The following is a 17,000-nucleotide window of genomic DNA, read 5'->3' on the forward strand; positions in this document are numbered from 1 at the left end:
CACACACACACACACACACACACACACACACACAAACGAAATCACCGAAAGAGTTTTCTACTCAAATATCCGTGTATGCAATACAATCTAAACAAACCCCTGAAATCGAAAAGGATATCATAATGGATTTCCAACAAAACTATCCAAATTACGTTGTTCTGAATCGCTAGCAATACGAACAACCCCATGTGCCATAAAAGACCTTATTTAATATCCACCTGTTAGCAACAAAACAAAATAAATTACTTCTCTATATTTCCAAACTAGCCCAATTCCCGAATACATTCCAACCAACCGAACATTCCTAAACAATTTTCACAAAGTGGCCAAGAGGCTGGTTCACAGTTGGTTTTCTGCTTTACTCATCTAATGATCTCTTAAGGTAATGAAACGGCCAGCAACCATCATGTTTGTTGCTGGTTTCCTGAGTATATAGTAAGATTTTAATTATCACTTCTTTCAAAACCCAAAGTTGACAAATTTATCATTTCGGTTTTAAAACTCTTGCCTATTTTCTGCACTTTTTGCTTTCATGTACCAATCCTTTAAACTGCATACCGTCTCGTCTCTAATCAAGTCTTTAGCCAAAGTTTTCACTATCGTTCTTTCAAGACACACGCATCTTAATTAACACTCTTCATTTTAAACTTTATTACATTCAAATTTTAAGGCTAGTCGTTAAAACAAGGGTTTACTTTATTGCCAAAAACAGTTCACCTTCTTCTTTCTTATTTTAACCATTTTAGGAGCAGCATGATTTTCAGTAATATAAAGTACTAATAAAGTTCATTTCAGTTATGTAAATGACAATAATTTGTAATTGCTCGACTGCCAACTCTTCAGGTACCACTGTTGTTTACAATCATGCAAAGAGAGAAATTGGGGCAGCTGGATGCGTCTCCGTTCCCATTACCTTATGCGGTCGTAACAGAGCAATGAGCGATAACTGGGAAATAGAGTAAGGGCAGAGTGATGTTGGTTGCCTGAAAAATATGATTGTCGACGAAGTAAAGCCGTTATTCTGTTGAAAGTAGTGGAGAACTTAGGGTAGGAATGATTAAAGGTGTATGACCACTCTAACACCTACTAGATCTCAATCCTAAAGAGCATCTTTGGTTAGGTATAAGAACGAGATATTTGCAAAAGGAGGCTTACTGTCAGCATATCTAACTGAAATTCAGGAATTTATCGTTTTCCTCCGTTGTACTGTACCTAAGGAATATTTCTGAAACTTGTCTAATTAACGTGATAATGTTCTGCTGAGGCTGTTCTACAGTTGTGCAGTTGTCTGGCATACTAATGGCAAATAATATTTCTAATAACATGGCCATTCAAACGTGCATACATAAGCATCGAAATGATTGGCTCTGATGGTTATCATCAGTGTCAGCCTCAGCTGAAATGCTATATTCTAACGCGCATCAATATTAACTATTACTATCAATACTATTTGCTCATACTTACATTTTCAGTTTCTTGCTCTTCTTTCACAGTGTAGCTGAACTTTTCTTCCCTATAAGAAATCAAGCTATTCATTTAAATATTTATAAAATGAAGTAAGATGAGCTCTAACCCCATTGACGTGTAAGGTAATACACAATACTAATAAATCTACTTACTCGCATGGTTCATTGCAGTGGTTAGGACAATCATCTAAATTCTTTGGATTCGGCTTACAGCGATTTTTACCTGAAAAGAAATGACTGAAATTTAGAAAATGCATTCACTGATTTGAATACAACTAAATTTAAATAAATAAATATATATATATATATATATATATTCAAAAATGTATTTGAATATATTTTAAAAATAATCATGTCTCATACTTAAAATAAGTAAACAGATATGATTATGGTCCGAGAACCATAGATGTGGAATATGCATATTGTACTGTTACAGAATTCTTTGGAAATATCTATATTTTCTTCTCACAAACGCAGAAAATTAGATGCATAGGACAAAGCAGCCAACCATTAAGAGTTGAATTACCATCTTTCAAGCGGGTTGTGAAACTCAAAGTTAGGACTATTGTTGTCTGAAAATTTAGAACCTGAATTAGTTGTATGGAAAAGCAGAAAAATAGTGTTATTATACAATTATTACTTAATACATTTGTGGAATTATCCTTTTGTAATTGTATTCAAAGTATTTATTACTTTTATTTTAACTTTTTTGGCTTAAACGTTTGAATTTTACCATATTCTTATATGATGAAATATTTATTAATACCTTCGTTGGTTGAAATAATCAATAATGGGAAGAAAATGCATGAAATAATGACTTTAAATACTATAGTGGAAATCTAGCACAACTAGCATCTATTGCGGAAAAGGAAATAAATCCCTTTGATACAGAACATGCTTGACCGACTTGGTTAACAATGAACACAACAGTCTTTCAAAACAAATTCAATGATAAACATAGCCTCAGTTCTAATCCCATACGTGTTTCTTTTTGTCTCCATTCTGCAAAATACACACCTACTTTTTAATAGTAAAAACATTCAACGTCCTCAACTACTAATTATTTACTTCCGTTTCAAATTTCGGGCTTGCTCTGGCGTATCATGCCAGAGATAAATTGTCCTGATTTTAAAATGCCACAGTATATCAAATTCAATTAGTACCATTCTAAACCATTCTGAAATCTTTGAATTCTTCTCCTTAAATGTTGATCTTCTTCAGTCCGTCATGCCTACCAGAGAAATTATCTTCCTCGGAGATTTTAATGTTTACACCACAAAGACCAGACTGCCCTTTGTCCAGGAGACATTACTCTTGGCAAATGAAATGGTTGTCACTTTCCTCCAACACTGCGCCTATCACTGTTTCCGCCTGGATGTCGACAAGTCTCTCATGCAAATTAGCAAAATAAGTGACTTCTGCAATAACTGGGTTGCTAGCTTTCTGATGGGATGTACATTGTTGGTGATTGTAAACGGTTCCTTATGTTCTTACTGTAAAATTAATACTGTGGTTCTCTAAGGCTTTGTTCTCTTATCCATTTTCTTCCATCTATATATCAACTTCTCTAGTCCAGATGACTACCAGTCTGATACAGTTTTGCTGATGAAAGCACTCCCTCCTGCTCACTTGACAAAAACCATGCGCCACATAACCACTACATCTAGTAGAGCATAAAACTATACCATTCCAAATTCCAATCTCGAAGCCATTCCTAAAGGGTGTTCGAACACCATTGTCAATTTCGTCACTAGTAAACCACAGTCCTGCGATATTTAATAACAAAATATAACCGTTTTCTTTAATTCCTACTTTTGAGAGCACCCAAATCTCCAGGAAGGATAAGATTTCTCTTTATGAAATTATTCTGACTTAAAAATCGTACACCGCCCAGCTGTTGAATATAACTCTCATGGATATATCAATACGGATGAGAACCGTATTCAAGCTGTTGAGAGGACCTTTGAATATTTTTCATCCTGAACAATATAAACTCGTGCGTGTGTTTTACGATCATTTTATCTGAATTGATGGAATAAAATTTCGCTTTTACTGAAGAAAAGTTTACTTTTCTGAACCAAAGATCACCTCAGACACCCAGAATCGCCAGAAAAAAAAGTGCATTTTATCACCGACTATAGTTTGATGTCGGCGATAAAATGTCGGCTGAAAGATGTCGGCTGTGAAAATTACCACATAACTACTTAGACCAATCTTGTTTCGCTTGTTATAGTTATTAAAGGATAGCTTACCATCAGGACAACGGTTTTCCGAATAAAGATAAAGACTTTCATCACTAACGCATCCACACTCTTCCAGAGCTTTTTGAAGGGCGCATCTTCTCAAGCAATCCTAAAAATTGAACAACAGAAATTTCTTTTAAGAATTTCGATTGCAACTTTAGACAAAATAAAAACGAACAGCAACAGCAAATTATATATGATAATATTTATAAAAAATCTTATCTTTATATAGTAACGATATATTTATAACAATTAACAATATTTCTGAACTCTACAATATTTGGTTCTAATAATTACAATATTTATAAACTGTTCATAAAATTTATAAAATAATAAATAAAATAATTAATAAATCATAAATAATAATATATAAATTATAATAAATAAATTTATAAAATAATAAATAAATTATTAATATAGAAATGGAGGCAGAAATATATTAGCAGCAGCAGTTTAAGTAATTATTTATGTATACAAATAGAAGAAAAAGTGGATCTTAATAAATTTACCTCATATGAGAGGGCGTTATCACCACCACCACCGATTTTCTTCGCCAAATGTAAATAGTCAGTGCAGTTAGAAGGATAGGGCCGAGGAAGTCGGATTTCTCTTATCTATTAAATATTCTTAATATCAGCCAAAACTGGAAAATAATTTAATTATTTTAATATCTGATATGTAAAAGAATTAAGAAAATTGTGGTACACTTACAGTCTGGACTGCGATCGTATACTTCTTCAGAGGTTTTATCACAAATCCATTTATAGATGGATTAGGAGCAGCATATGGTGAGTGGATTAGAACCACAGCTCCAATGTCGAGATATGGAATAAAATAGTCCCCTTTTGAAAACTGAATCCTCAAGTCTAAATACTGGTGTTTATCTGCATATAATTAAATAGGAATTCGTTAAAAATACCAAATGAGATTTATTTAATGGAATATATGAAAAACTGAACTGCATTAAAACTGGGATTTGGTGTGCAGTTAATTTTCTAATAGTGTTAAAGTTTCTATCGCGAATCTAATTTCGCAATTTCTTATAAGAATTACCAACATCCACGAAACCTTGGGGATGCGATATTATATTTAGAAGGGATAGGCGAGGCAGTTTAGCCCTAACTAACTTTTGGTGACTGCGAGGCAGCCAACTCCATCCCTTAGCTAATCAAAGAAGCTGTTCCATGACTACTCGGATTACTGCAACCTCGTAGGTCCCCCATTCCTTTATTATTATTATTATTCGTGACACCTCCAAGGAGTCCGAAGACTCATCGCGGGAGGACAGCCACTATACAACTGTCTCCACCACTACTACCAATAATCTCCATCAACGCCATCTACCGCCCACCACTACAACTAGTATTTTTTGTCTGTAAATTGTGTGTGTTCTGAACGGCCGATTTGTCTGTATGTGGGATGAAAAACCCGAGTTTCCGGGAGAAAAAACCCTGCTACCTCCGTATGAGATCGGCTAACTCACCTTCAATTGAAAACGTCCCCATAACGATTCCTCCCGTCAAGACGAGAATCGAACTTAGGCCTATTCCAATCGAAGGGGGCAATGTACCGTCGTTCTTTCAATTGCGCTACGGAGGCCTTTATACTATTGCCTGACACAGTGTGAGTTCCAGTGGAGTTTGTTGACTTTCGGGATGAAAAATCCCATATGATTACCCTATATTAATCCATGCGAGCGATATTGTATAACTTAGGAACGGGTTGAAGAAAGGCTAAGAAAAAGTTCTTCCGTCGGCGACTAGAATCCAGTTTACAGCTGTGCATCTTCGAGAGGCTTAGCACTATATAATCAAACGTCATTGCAACAGGGCTGTGCAGCAGTTCGTTCGTAATCATTTTGTGCCAAACTTATTTTAACGAATCAGAAATAGTGGATATAACTTTAATTAATTGCACTAAGAAATAATTTAAAAGTATAGATCCGACCACAAATATAATTCGCCTTTTTTAGAAGTTTAATAGAGACATGCGCATTAGTATTTAGTTTTCTAAATGGTATTCTCTAAACAGAAAAATAGAATTCTATTTAGTATTCTTTTTAGTTTTCACTTTCATGTGTGAAGTTGCCATTTAAATAATATTCGCTTTATGGTTTTTTTTTTCTTTGTTACTTATTTTTCTATTTTTTTCAAACTTTTAACCTGAAACTGCTTCCCAATATATATTAGGTATTAAGGGCATTATCATTGTATGTTATTATACTTTTATAATTGCATATGATTATTGAAATGTCTCCGTAAATTTTAGGCATTTACATCCTCTACAACAAGCCAATGTGAGCGCTTTTATGGTAAAAGTTGCCAGGTATCACTAATAGTTTCTTGATCTCATTTTTTCTATTGTTAATGCATCCTCTTAGGGAAAAATTCTACAGCCTCAGTGGATGTCAGTGAGGTAGACAACATCCGTTCAGCACAGTAAACATTGAGGATCAACGACTTATTATCTTGTGCATAAGATATTTTAGTTTAGGTTAACAAGTTAAACACTGATGTGTAATTATACCAATAACGATAACAAATTGAATAACGGGTGCAAACTCACCTCGTTTAAACATTATTCTCTTTTCGGACGATAGTTTGACAGAAAACTTATCCAATGTTGTACTGTTCAGTTTTGAAAATAAAGTGACGCATTTCCTCAATCCTTGAGCAACTCCCATGAACACTACCATGTCTTTCAGATATAGACTTAAAATAAAAAAAAGAAATTCAAGCTTAACAATAGCTCGAATATGTTTTAAATACAAAAAAAATCTAACTTTCATAAAATCAGTAATGTAGTCTGAATGTGGCTTTAAAATAGTGATTCTAGAACTAGAATACCTTTCTCTAAGATATTTAGTTAAAATGTAATAGTGAATATTTAATTACACAAAATATGTATTTAAAAAGTACATGAAGAGCCAAAGGCTTCAATTCGGCGACATGAACTTATTTAAGTTAAGGGATATTACATCCCATATTGTTTCTTAGCCGAATCAGAAACTCAAAGAGTTTCATGCCGAATATAGAAACTATATTAAGTTCGGCGATTCCAAGCGTAAGCAAATACCTGGATAGTGCATCACCTGACCCATTTGGTAGTGCAAGCTGAGGCAACTCATAGCAAGGGTGGAGCAAGATCCAATCACTATTCTTGGTATTTAAAAGTTGTTAGAATAGTGATCAGAGCTTGCCCGGAGACAGGCAAAAACCTACCTCCACTTGGAGGTAGGTTTTTGCCTGTCTCTGAGTGGGGCCAACGCTGAGATTATGGCTCTGCTTGGTGGTGGGGTGAGCCTGCCACTGGGTAGAGCTAATGCTGAGAAGTTCTTCTCGGTGACGGGGTGAGCCTGTCATCGAGTGGAACAACGCTGAGTTGGGCGATCTTTCGGGATCGTCTTATTCTTAGAGCCCGCTTCACCTATACATAAGTTTGAAACCGGTCTGGGTAGTGACCTTTTCTCATAATGTATACAGCTCCTAGGAGCTAAGTTCACATTATAAGTGGATACTAAGAATAGTGATCGGAACTTGCTCCACCCTTGCTATGAGTTGCCTCAGCTTGCACTACCAAATGGGTCAGGTGCTACACTATCCAGGCATTTGCTTACGCTTGGAATCGCCGAACTTTATATATTTTCTATATTCGGCTAAGAAACAATATGGGATGTAATATCCCTTAACTTAAATATGTATTTACATTTATAGTTGCTGTGTTGGGGACATACACGGTAAGTGCATTTAACTAATTCAAACCAAACTTATGGCGAGTTATATCAGTATTGCATTTAGTTTGCTTTTATGCTTCGGATTCAATTAGAAATCCATTAGAATTGTAATACTTTAATTACAATAGAATTATGAAAGCAAAAATGAACATAAAATTCTTACTGGCATGTTTTTTCTTCTGGATAAATAAAGCAATAGTTTATCATTTTACTCTCTCCTAGTCCAAATTGGTCTGCTTCTTCATACGTAATGTATGTGGAGTGCTTCTCTGGAAACTAAAACGAACAGCAAATTTAAATAAAATAAATAAATAAATATAGTAAAAGTTGTTAAATGTTTTCTTTATTATCATAATTATGGGGAAATTCTGATCTCCTCTAATTCTTGAAAGATACTTTAAATCGTATCGAATATCATAAAAGTTAGCTGAAAGTATCGGCATCCAATAATTTAGCTAATTTTTGAAGATGATATTTAAAAAAATTGGAAAGTTGGAATCGGTTCTGATGTGAATACGTGCTCTTATATGCATTCGACTTAAGCAAGGTTCTAATCCTATTAATACCTTGCGAGGGCTAATGGTAAGGTGATCTCAAAACCCTGTCCTGGAGACTAAACACGGAAATATTTGAAGACCACTTCAGACCTCTAATAAGCAGGATCGAGGGCACACACACACACACACACACACACACACACACACACACACACACACACACACACACACACACACACACACACACACACACACACACACACACACACACACACACACACACACACACACACACACACACACACACACACACACACACACACCTGGCCCAACGACCCAATAATTTTCACAAGTATTCATGCCAAGTCGGATATGATCAAAATACAGAGACTGTTGGTTCTGAAACTATCTACTCGGCCAACACCTTTTCTTTTCTTTTCTTTTTCTTTTTTTTTTTTGATTCATCGTTTTTAAATAGTTTAAAAAAGGAATAAGCCAAATTCAAGAATTCAAGCTTATTCCAGATTTTTAATTTCACCGTTTTTTAATAAAACGTGATATTTCAGGGTAAATTCCTGATTAATGGTGGTAAAACCCTTCGTTAATATCAATTAATTAAAGACTAAATGACATAGTTTCCTGTCTTTACTACAAAGGAATTTATAAGAGTGTTATTTAACTAAAAAATAAAATAAAATAAAGATTAAAAATAATATTTTATTTAAATTTTATTTTTAATGTGAATAAAATTTTATTTAGATTGATTAAGAAATTTTTGCTGTTTGAAATCTTATTACATGTAGATCGTAGATCATTTTGCATACACACCTCTTTTATTATCGAAATAAGATATTTCTAGTGACACCTTACTTCTTTATTATTTTTTTTTTAAATGAAATAAAATAAAATGATTTCTGGTTCATTTCTGGAAGCCCGTTTTATAAACTAATTAAAAAAAAAAAACACCTCATATTTACCAGTTTGAATACCCGGAGATATTTTAATCCCTTCATTCCACTTTCAGCTTTCAGAAATAATTTTACTAGAACTAACAAAATATTTTGTAGCTGAATAGAGCTTGCTAACTTTCCAATAAATTTCGAAATTAGTTACAGTTGCTTGCAAGGAATATATTAAAAAAAAATACGGTCTCACAGTCTCCACCTTCCTTATATACTCAGCTGATGCAATTATCATTTAGTCTTCCACCACTGTGCTTCATCTTCTTCTGCCCGACTGCAATCTTTTATCTATGCTACATATTTAGTTGCAATCATCATCAGAGATCGAAATATAGACGTTTCTACATCATTCTTCCTTTATGACACAGTATTATTATTTTTCCTGATTTTAACTATTTCGGTAATATGTATTTATTGCTTTTATATTTATTTATAGATACAATTAGGAATTATAGACACATACAATTAGAAATTATAGACTAATTAACAAAAGAATATTTTAATGTTTTCCAAATATCTCAGTCTGAAACTAACAGACTATCCTCAGTGGCTACATAGGAACAGTTTTTTACAAGGTGGAATACCAACCATTGATCATTATCATTCAAAAGTAGAATGAGCCGCGTGATGTTACACTGCTAAGCATTAAAGAGAGGTAAATTTCATCAGAGTGATGAATAAATTATAGGTATTAATTCACAATTTCTTATAACAATCTTAATTTATAAATTTTATAAATTCAATTAAAAATAACATTAGACTAATGTAAGAATTAAAGGTCTTAATTAAAAAAAAAATTAATGCGTTATCATGAATCGAAATGACTGTATATCCTTGCCAAAAATATGGGAAAGTTTAATCTGGATAACACATTAATATTTTTTTCTTTTTAATCGAGACCTTTAATTCTTACATTAGTCTAATGTTATCTTTAATTGAATTTATAAATTAAGATTGTTATATTAAATTGTGAATTAATACCAATAATTCATCACTCTGATGAAATTTACCTCTCTTTAATGCTTAGCAATGTAACATCACGCTGCTCGTTCAACGTTTGAATGATCAATTGCTGGTACCCTGTAAAAAAATTGTTCCTATGTAGCCACTGAGGATAGTCTGTTAGTTTCAGACTGAAATATTTGGCAAACAATAAAATATTCTTGTGTTAACGTGTCTATAATTCCTAATTTAATGTCACAAGTGTCTCTCAAGAGTAAAATTATAGATACAATGTTATTTAAAGAAAATGAATAGGTAATTCGTATTTTTGTTCTTGTCCATGAATAAGAAAAAACCTCGGTTAAAGAATTAGGTGCTTAATTTAATCATTTCACCTGCAAAACAGCTTTAGCTCACCAAACTTGCTTCAACAAGGAATTGATAAATAGGATAGGCTGCTCTGGAGGAAATTCAGAAAATTTATGTAATTTTTCCTTTTATGCAAATATAACGATATGTTTATTTCAATGGTGTTATAGTTTTCATAATAAGGCAAACAAAAAAATCTTAGAATACAATCGTAGCTATTGCTAAACGGCATTAATCTTACCATAAGTGATTTTTCTGTCATATACTTTTTACCAGCTGTGCAGTATTGGGGAAACGTGTCACAGAACAATGAGATATTCGAAACAGAGCTACATTTTGTAGGAAATTGATCGCAATATGTCCATCTGTTAATTCTGAAAGAAAACAGAGTAAATACTAAACGGGCATTCTTAAGTTTAGTGAAATGTTCCGCTTTTTATTATTATTGTTTTTTTTTTTTTGTCTTTTTTGGTAGTAATAAATCAGTGAAAATATATTATGGCAAAAAAGGTATACTAATTTAGTTTTGAATGAAATATGTCAAAAATACACCATATAAAGTGCGAATTTTATTTATATCTAAAGGAATAAGAACTTTCAAAGATTAGCTGGTTTACAATTTATCAGTGAAGCAATACCCATTATAATAAAGAAAAAAAAATGCTTACCCATTCATATTGCAGATGGTGACAGCAGGTGGTGAAATCTCTTTTTCATATTTCACATTTGTCTCCTGGACTTCGGGATATTCATAATACAAAGTTAAAAATCTCGTTGTTTGATAAATAAAACCTGATAGGCATACAAGCAAAATGAAAATTTTGAAACACTTTCGACAACCACCTTTAGACTTGACTATCTGTGGCACTGCAGTGAAAACTGACTCCTTGTAGAGAGCGGATGCATATTCTTTCGTTGTCATCTTTGGACAATGAACTTCGTCAGGAGTTTTAATATCTTGCATTATAGAATCTCTGAAAATATACAAGATATTTAATATTTCGTTTCTTAAAAGTTCTAGTGAATTACAAAAAATGCATACAACGTTTATTGTTCAAAAAGTCGTTTGTGCAATTACCATAACTTTGTTACCATAATTTCATATTAGATATTCAGTAGAATTTGAATTCTGCTACGACAGCACTGATAAGTGCAATATTAAATTAATCTTTTACCTCAGCGTAAGTCTATAACTTTTTCTCTTTCTTTTTGTAGTGAAGAATTGCATTATGAGAACGTTTTAGAATATACAGTACGTTCCGCATTTATTAAAAATTTTATTTTGCTGTGCTAATGAATTATGGTACTTCTACTCCGCTTTGAAAGCCATTTAAAGTTGATTATTTAAGTTAAAACGATATAGGAATTCCAACTATACCGGATATTAACTATATTGCATTCCGACTACTGTTTACTGGAGCATATCACAGTCACAATCCACTTTCATCAAAATAAAACTTATATCAAAGACGACTACAAGTTCTAAGTGATAAGCTCACGCACTCCCCCCCATCCCGGACACACACTACAGACAATACATACCAAACAGTGAAGAGAAAGTATATGACATGACTATATCCTTTTTATTTGTTTGTTGTTTTCAAATAAAATGATAAGTATTGAATTGTCGTATTTACATTTTCATCAAATTTGTGCGAATTTAAATTCGTTTCAAGTTAGTATCCATTTTCATCAATTATAAAATATTTATAATTGATGAAAATGTTTATACGTAAATGTAGAAAAAAATAGTTTATACAGAAATTTTATAATTATATGTAAATATATTAGTACTACTCTCTTTTGTGAATATGATGCCTTGTTTCCAATAGATTACATTAGCTCTGTACGTACAGTCAAGAATGAAATCATTGGTTACCGATCATCTGTCACGATAAAGTAACGCCTGACAGTTTTAAAATTATTTACACATAGTTTGTTTAGACAGTTTATAGAGATATATTATATGTACTTCAGATGATGTTTTCTGTGGTACCGTTTGCCTAAAATTAGGACTCACCTTCGATATTATCTTCTTATTTTTTTAATTCATAAACATGACTTAGAAAGACAGCTACGCCTAGCCTTATCAAAAATGTGATAGGCAAATAAAATCATAAATAATTAATTACCCAGTGATGACTCAATTATAAAAATTATAACAATCAATTACAAATATATTTATCTATAAAATATATGGTCCGCACGGTTAGCCAATTGGCTATGCGCTTCGCAACCATATGGGAAAGGAGTGTTCTGGGTTCGATTTCCGTCGCCGACGTGAGGAGCTTAAAGATCTTTCTCAGACATAGCCAAGTTAACCGGTCTTGGGCGTGGACAGCAGGGTTTTACTTACCAGTTTATCTGGAGTTTTTCCTCCCTCAAGCAGGCAAACCGGTCCCGTGAACACACGCAGATGCAGCCAGAGAATATACCGGGAGGCATAGGGCTAGTCACCTCATCCTCGGGAGGGGTACGACTTAGAAGGGCTTAAAATAGCTCTGTAACAGGCCAGAGGCATAACACATAGATGGGAGAAGAAGAAGATAAAATATATAATTTTTATTACACAATTCCCATTTCTTCCAAATTCATCGTCATGAATGAAATTCTATCAAATTTTAAATATGGCCTTACATAACAATTTTTGGACCACTTCTGAAATATTTCGTCATCTTCCTGAAAACTAAATACTGTTTTTTCTTTACTATTTTCAAAGTGAGAGTAGTTTTATTATCAGTTATCTATCTTATAAAGTTTGAAGACTGGTAAGAACTACTTTCGATATTAGTGGTTTCTTATTATAAAGTTCATCAACATACGTTTATGTAAAGTCTTATAATTATCCAGTAGACGCGTTACATTTTTCAATAACATACTTTCCATATATCATAATTACTACCATTAGATAATTTAAATCCATTCCTCAGGCAGACTACATAATCAAATGGTTACCAGGCCATTCATTAATATACTTCAGTTATATTTATAACTTCGAACTGTTCGTTTGATATGCTGTATATGCAACATACCTTTTTCTTTCTCAACTCAAATCAAACCTGTATGTTTTTAGCTGGAGTCTCTCTAAATTGCAAAAATCAACTCTACTTTTAAATTATTCACATTATTGTATGTAGAAATAGTCAGATACATCACAATGTATTATTGGAAATAGTCTTCCATAATACATGACTTACAAAAAACACTTTTGGTGTTATTTGTAATTAATACAACTTCTAAAATTAACGTATTTAGAATTATCTAATTAGCCCTTTTTAAAACTAAAAGTATAATTTTTGTGAAATATTAGCATTATTTTTTTAAATTTTGCTCCCGCCCACGAAACGTATTAGGTTTGACTAATTGTTTTTCTATTTTAGTATTTTTGATAATACGTAAATCCAACTCTTGAGACCGAACATGGTACTTTATAAACCACTTCAATCCTTCAATAAGGCGTGTCGGTTTTCTCACACGTGGCAATGAAATTTATCTTCATTTAAAGACACGCCCACAGCGGGATTCGAACTTGTAGCCCATTCGTTATAGAGCAGCTACGCTAACCATTCAGCCAACTTTGCTGACGAATTTATCCTCAGCGAAGTTTTTACTAAATTAAAATTGAAATACCATATTATATTTTGGTTTATTCATTCTCATTTAATGTAATCTTTCATGTATTCTTTTTTTCATGCAATATTTTTTTTTCATCGATATTATACTGACCCACAATGATATTGGCTACAATGGTAATGAGAATTCTGTAGAGGCACTGAATTCTTAAATTCTATTTTGAAGTCTTTTGACTTGTCAGCATTTTTAAAATTTAGGTCTATCATCTTTATTTATTTGATACAAATTTTTATTTATAATTACTTGGTTCCTGAGTGAATACATACACCACTTCAGTTGGAGATTTACGCATATTCCTTTCAAAAATTTATTAATGCAGAAATAACTACATTTCACCGATAACGAATTCTGTATAAACTTGAATATACATATATTGATTGGCTAGACGTTCTGAGGTATTTAATACAATGAAATACAATATGTTCCACTTCCAGTAAATATATATAAATTAATAATATTGTTTTAAAATAATAACTTCTCTCTTCTAAAAATACAGCACCATATGTCTTTTAATTATTTTTTTAAATATAAATATATCAATGAGATAGTTCCATTACTTAATAAAATTTTGCTATTCTGTGAAATCAAGAATGATATGAAACCTAATTTCAGAAAATCTTTACTTGTTTCCAAATATTTTTATCTTTTAGGTACTAGATCAACTGCGTAGACACATATAAGACCTCTTTCTTGTTTGATATGTCTTGCTGTCATCTCGTTTGATATTTTAAGTTCGGATTTCCTTCTGTCCCTATTTTTTTCACCCAGATATCTTATATAATACTTTCTAGGCACCTCAGCTATAAACACCAATTAGTGCATCTTATGCTCAAGAAAAACTTTTAAGATAAGAGTTTTTTAAGTCAAGGTGAGTTTATCTATTCTAATACTGCGTTGGTGGATTTTTTCCCCCCAGAAAGTCTTGATTTTCCTTCACGATAAACCGAACAGAAGAACAAACGTAAATGAAATACATAACACGACTTACCTCAAGATGTAGTTATTTAATGTATTTCATCCAAACTATCAGTCAGATCAAACAAAGTTGACTCTCTGTTACACCTTTTTGTATGGTTCCACGAAAATTGATCGAAAAAACAGTTAATCGAAAGACAATTCATCAAACGACAATTCGTATAAAATGCAATTCATCTTAAAAAACAATTCACTGAAAATTGTAACTAAAATTTCACTAAATTGATCCAACCAAAGCGGAATTGTTAATATCATTTCGAAAGTTTTTTTCGAAAATGTTATGATATAAGTGATACATTTAGAACAAAAACTGAACCGTGCAGACAGCTTCTTGTATCGACAACTTTTACTAATTCCGCTAAGTCAGAAAGTTATTGTAATACATAATTTTGACACGTTATTTTTTGACACGTATATAGCTGAAATGAAAACTGGAGTGGTTCGACATTTTCTTGTAAAAGTTTAATAGCGAATCTGATTCAGATTCGATTTGAAACTTTTATTCATCCTATAATAATTCTAATCCCATTATAATTATTGTGGGATGAATAAAATTCATCCAATAATAATTGCTGTATTGAAGTCGCATATTAATACTAGTAATAATAATAATAATAATAATAATAATAATAATAATGGAGCCTGCGTAGGTTGGACATTTCCTCCCGGAAACAGGCAAATTAGTCCCATGAACAGACATGATATTAGTTATCGGGCAAGAAAGACAATAAGAAAAAATATTGTTCTATAATTATTCCCTATTAAAGTAGCATTGCTTTCTCACTCTGTACGGTTCAGCATTGTTCTAAATGGATCACTTTTATTATAACATTTTCGGAAAGTTAAAATTTTCGGCGAATTGTTTTTTCTACGAATTGCATTTTACGAATTGTCGTTCGTTGAATTGTTCATTCGATTAATTGCATTTTCGTCGAATTGTTGTTGATTAAATTCTTTATTCGATTAATTGCCTTTTCGATGAACTCTCCGGATAGCTTTTGTACACTTTAGCATTTTCAAAATTCTATTTGCTGTTCTTCTTTCCAATTGTTTTCGTTACATATCACAGACATGATTGCATACTGATTGTTTAATTTGTTTTACACCTTTTTTGTCATACGTAATTCCTAATTTTGCTTTCAGTTTTTACCAAACCTGTCTTTATGGTAAAAAGGTATTTAAGATTTTCCGCACAGAAGTTCATTTAAAGCTAAATGTATACGGTTATGTTTCAATGTAATTATGAATATAAGTGTTATTCTACACATAAATTTGATTTTATGAACACCATTTGATCCTATTGGTTAGTTCAGCAGTTTCTTGTATCGACAAGAGTCGAGAGAAAGTGCTTTAATATCAATTTTTGCAGAAAAAACTCAAACTGCTCTTAACAGCATACTCTAATATCTTAATATCCTAATATCATATTCGTATCTTCAAGAAATAAGAGTCAGCAATTTAAGCAAATAAGATTAAAAAATAAAGAAAGAAGGAGAAAATAGTTTAACTTGAAATTCTTCCCTAATTTCATTAATGTTTAAGCGATATTTGTTAACATAATCTGAATCATATTGAAGAATTAATCATGAGTTTTACACCGCATTCTTTCGTTATTAGCATTCTGCAACATTGCTCGAAGAAACAAATTCCCTACAAGAAGTAATGCCACTATCAGCTAAGGCAAATAATCACTGATAACTTACGTTGGCAGACAATCTCCATCGCGTTTCTGTGGATTTTCATCCATTTCTGTGGTACTATTGGCTTCTATCATGAGTTTACTGCTTTCGAAACTTGCTCATTTTGAACTTGCTCAATTCATGCTAGCTACTGTTACGTTCATCTCTCATACAGGAAATGCTTCGTTCGGAAATGAATTATATAATATAAGAGTAGTCATCAACTAATGGAAAAAAGCATAAATATTTCATGATTTTCTGTCCATCTTTATGATGTGTCAACACACGAAAAAAAGACAAATGATATGAGCGGTACAATTAGGAGACTTGGCCCTCTTTTTCAAGTAATTAGCGTTTCTGTGTTTTATATTTTACACCTTTCCCAAACTTTAACGAAGATTGCACAAAATTTGAAGTTGCGAGTTCGCAACTCGAGTTACAGAAAAGGATTACTTTTCAAATTCTAATAATACATTCAACAACTTTAGTAACACTAATCTT

The 17,000-nt window shown here is 32.4% G+C and overlaps 1 protein-coding gene across 1 annotated transcript in view; it reads right to left on the reverse strand.

Annotated features, from left to right (window-relative positions):
• Positions 1–1,446: 1,446 nt before the first annotated feature.
• The window catches only part of LOC150097430 (uncharacterized), a 43,508-nt gene continuing 27,954 nt past the window's right edge, over positions 1,447–17,000 (reverse strand). Inside the window, exons 2-9 of the mRNA XM_090406913.1 lie at positions 10,454–10,586; positions 7,606–7,718; positions 6,275–6,420; positions 4,421–4,593; positions 4,219–4,323; positions 3,719–3,818; positions 1,620–1,689; positions 1,447–1,513 (exon numbers count right to left, since the gene is read on the reverse strand). Coding sequence (XP_090263039.1) covers positions 1,447–1,513; positions 1,620–1,689; positions 3,719–3,818; positions 4,219–4,323; positions 4,421–4,593; positions 6,275–6,420; positions 7,606–7,718; positions 10,454–10,586 — 907 coding nt within the window. The remainder of the gene's footprint in view (positions 1,514–1,619; positions 1,690–3,718; positions 3,819–4,218; positions 4,324–4,420; positions 4,594–6,274; positions 6,421–7,605; positions 7,719–10,453; positions 10,587–17,000) is intronic.

This window comes from Typopeltis vanoorti, chromosome 17 (genome assembly GCF_054136105.1).
Source record: "Typopeltis vanoorti isolate ZY-2024b chromosome 17, IOZ_Tvanoo_1.0, whole genome shotgun sequence".
NCBI classification, from domain to species: domain Eukaryota; kingdom Metazoa; phylum Arthropoda; class Arachnida; order Uropygi; family Thelyphonidae; genus Typopeltis; species Typopeltis vanoorti.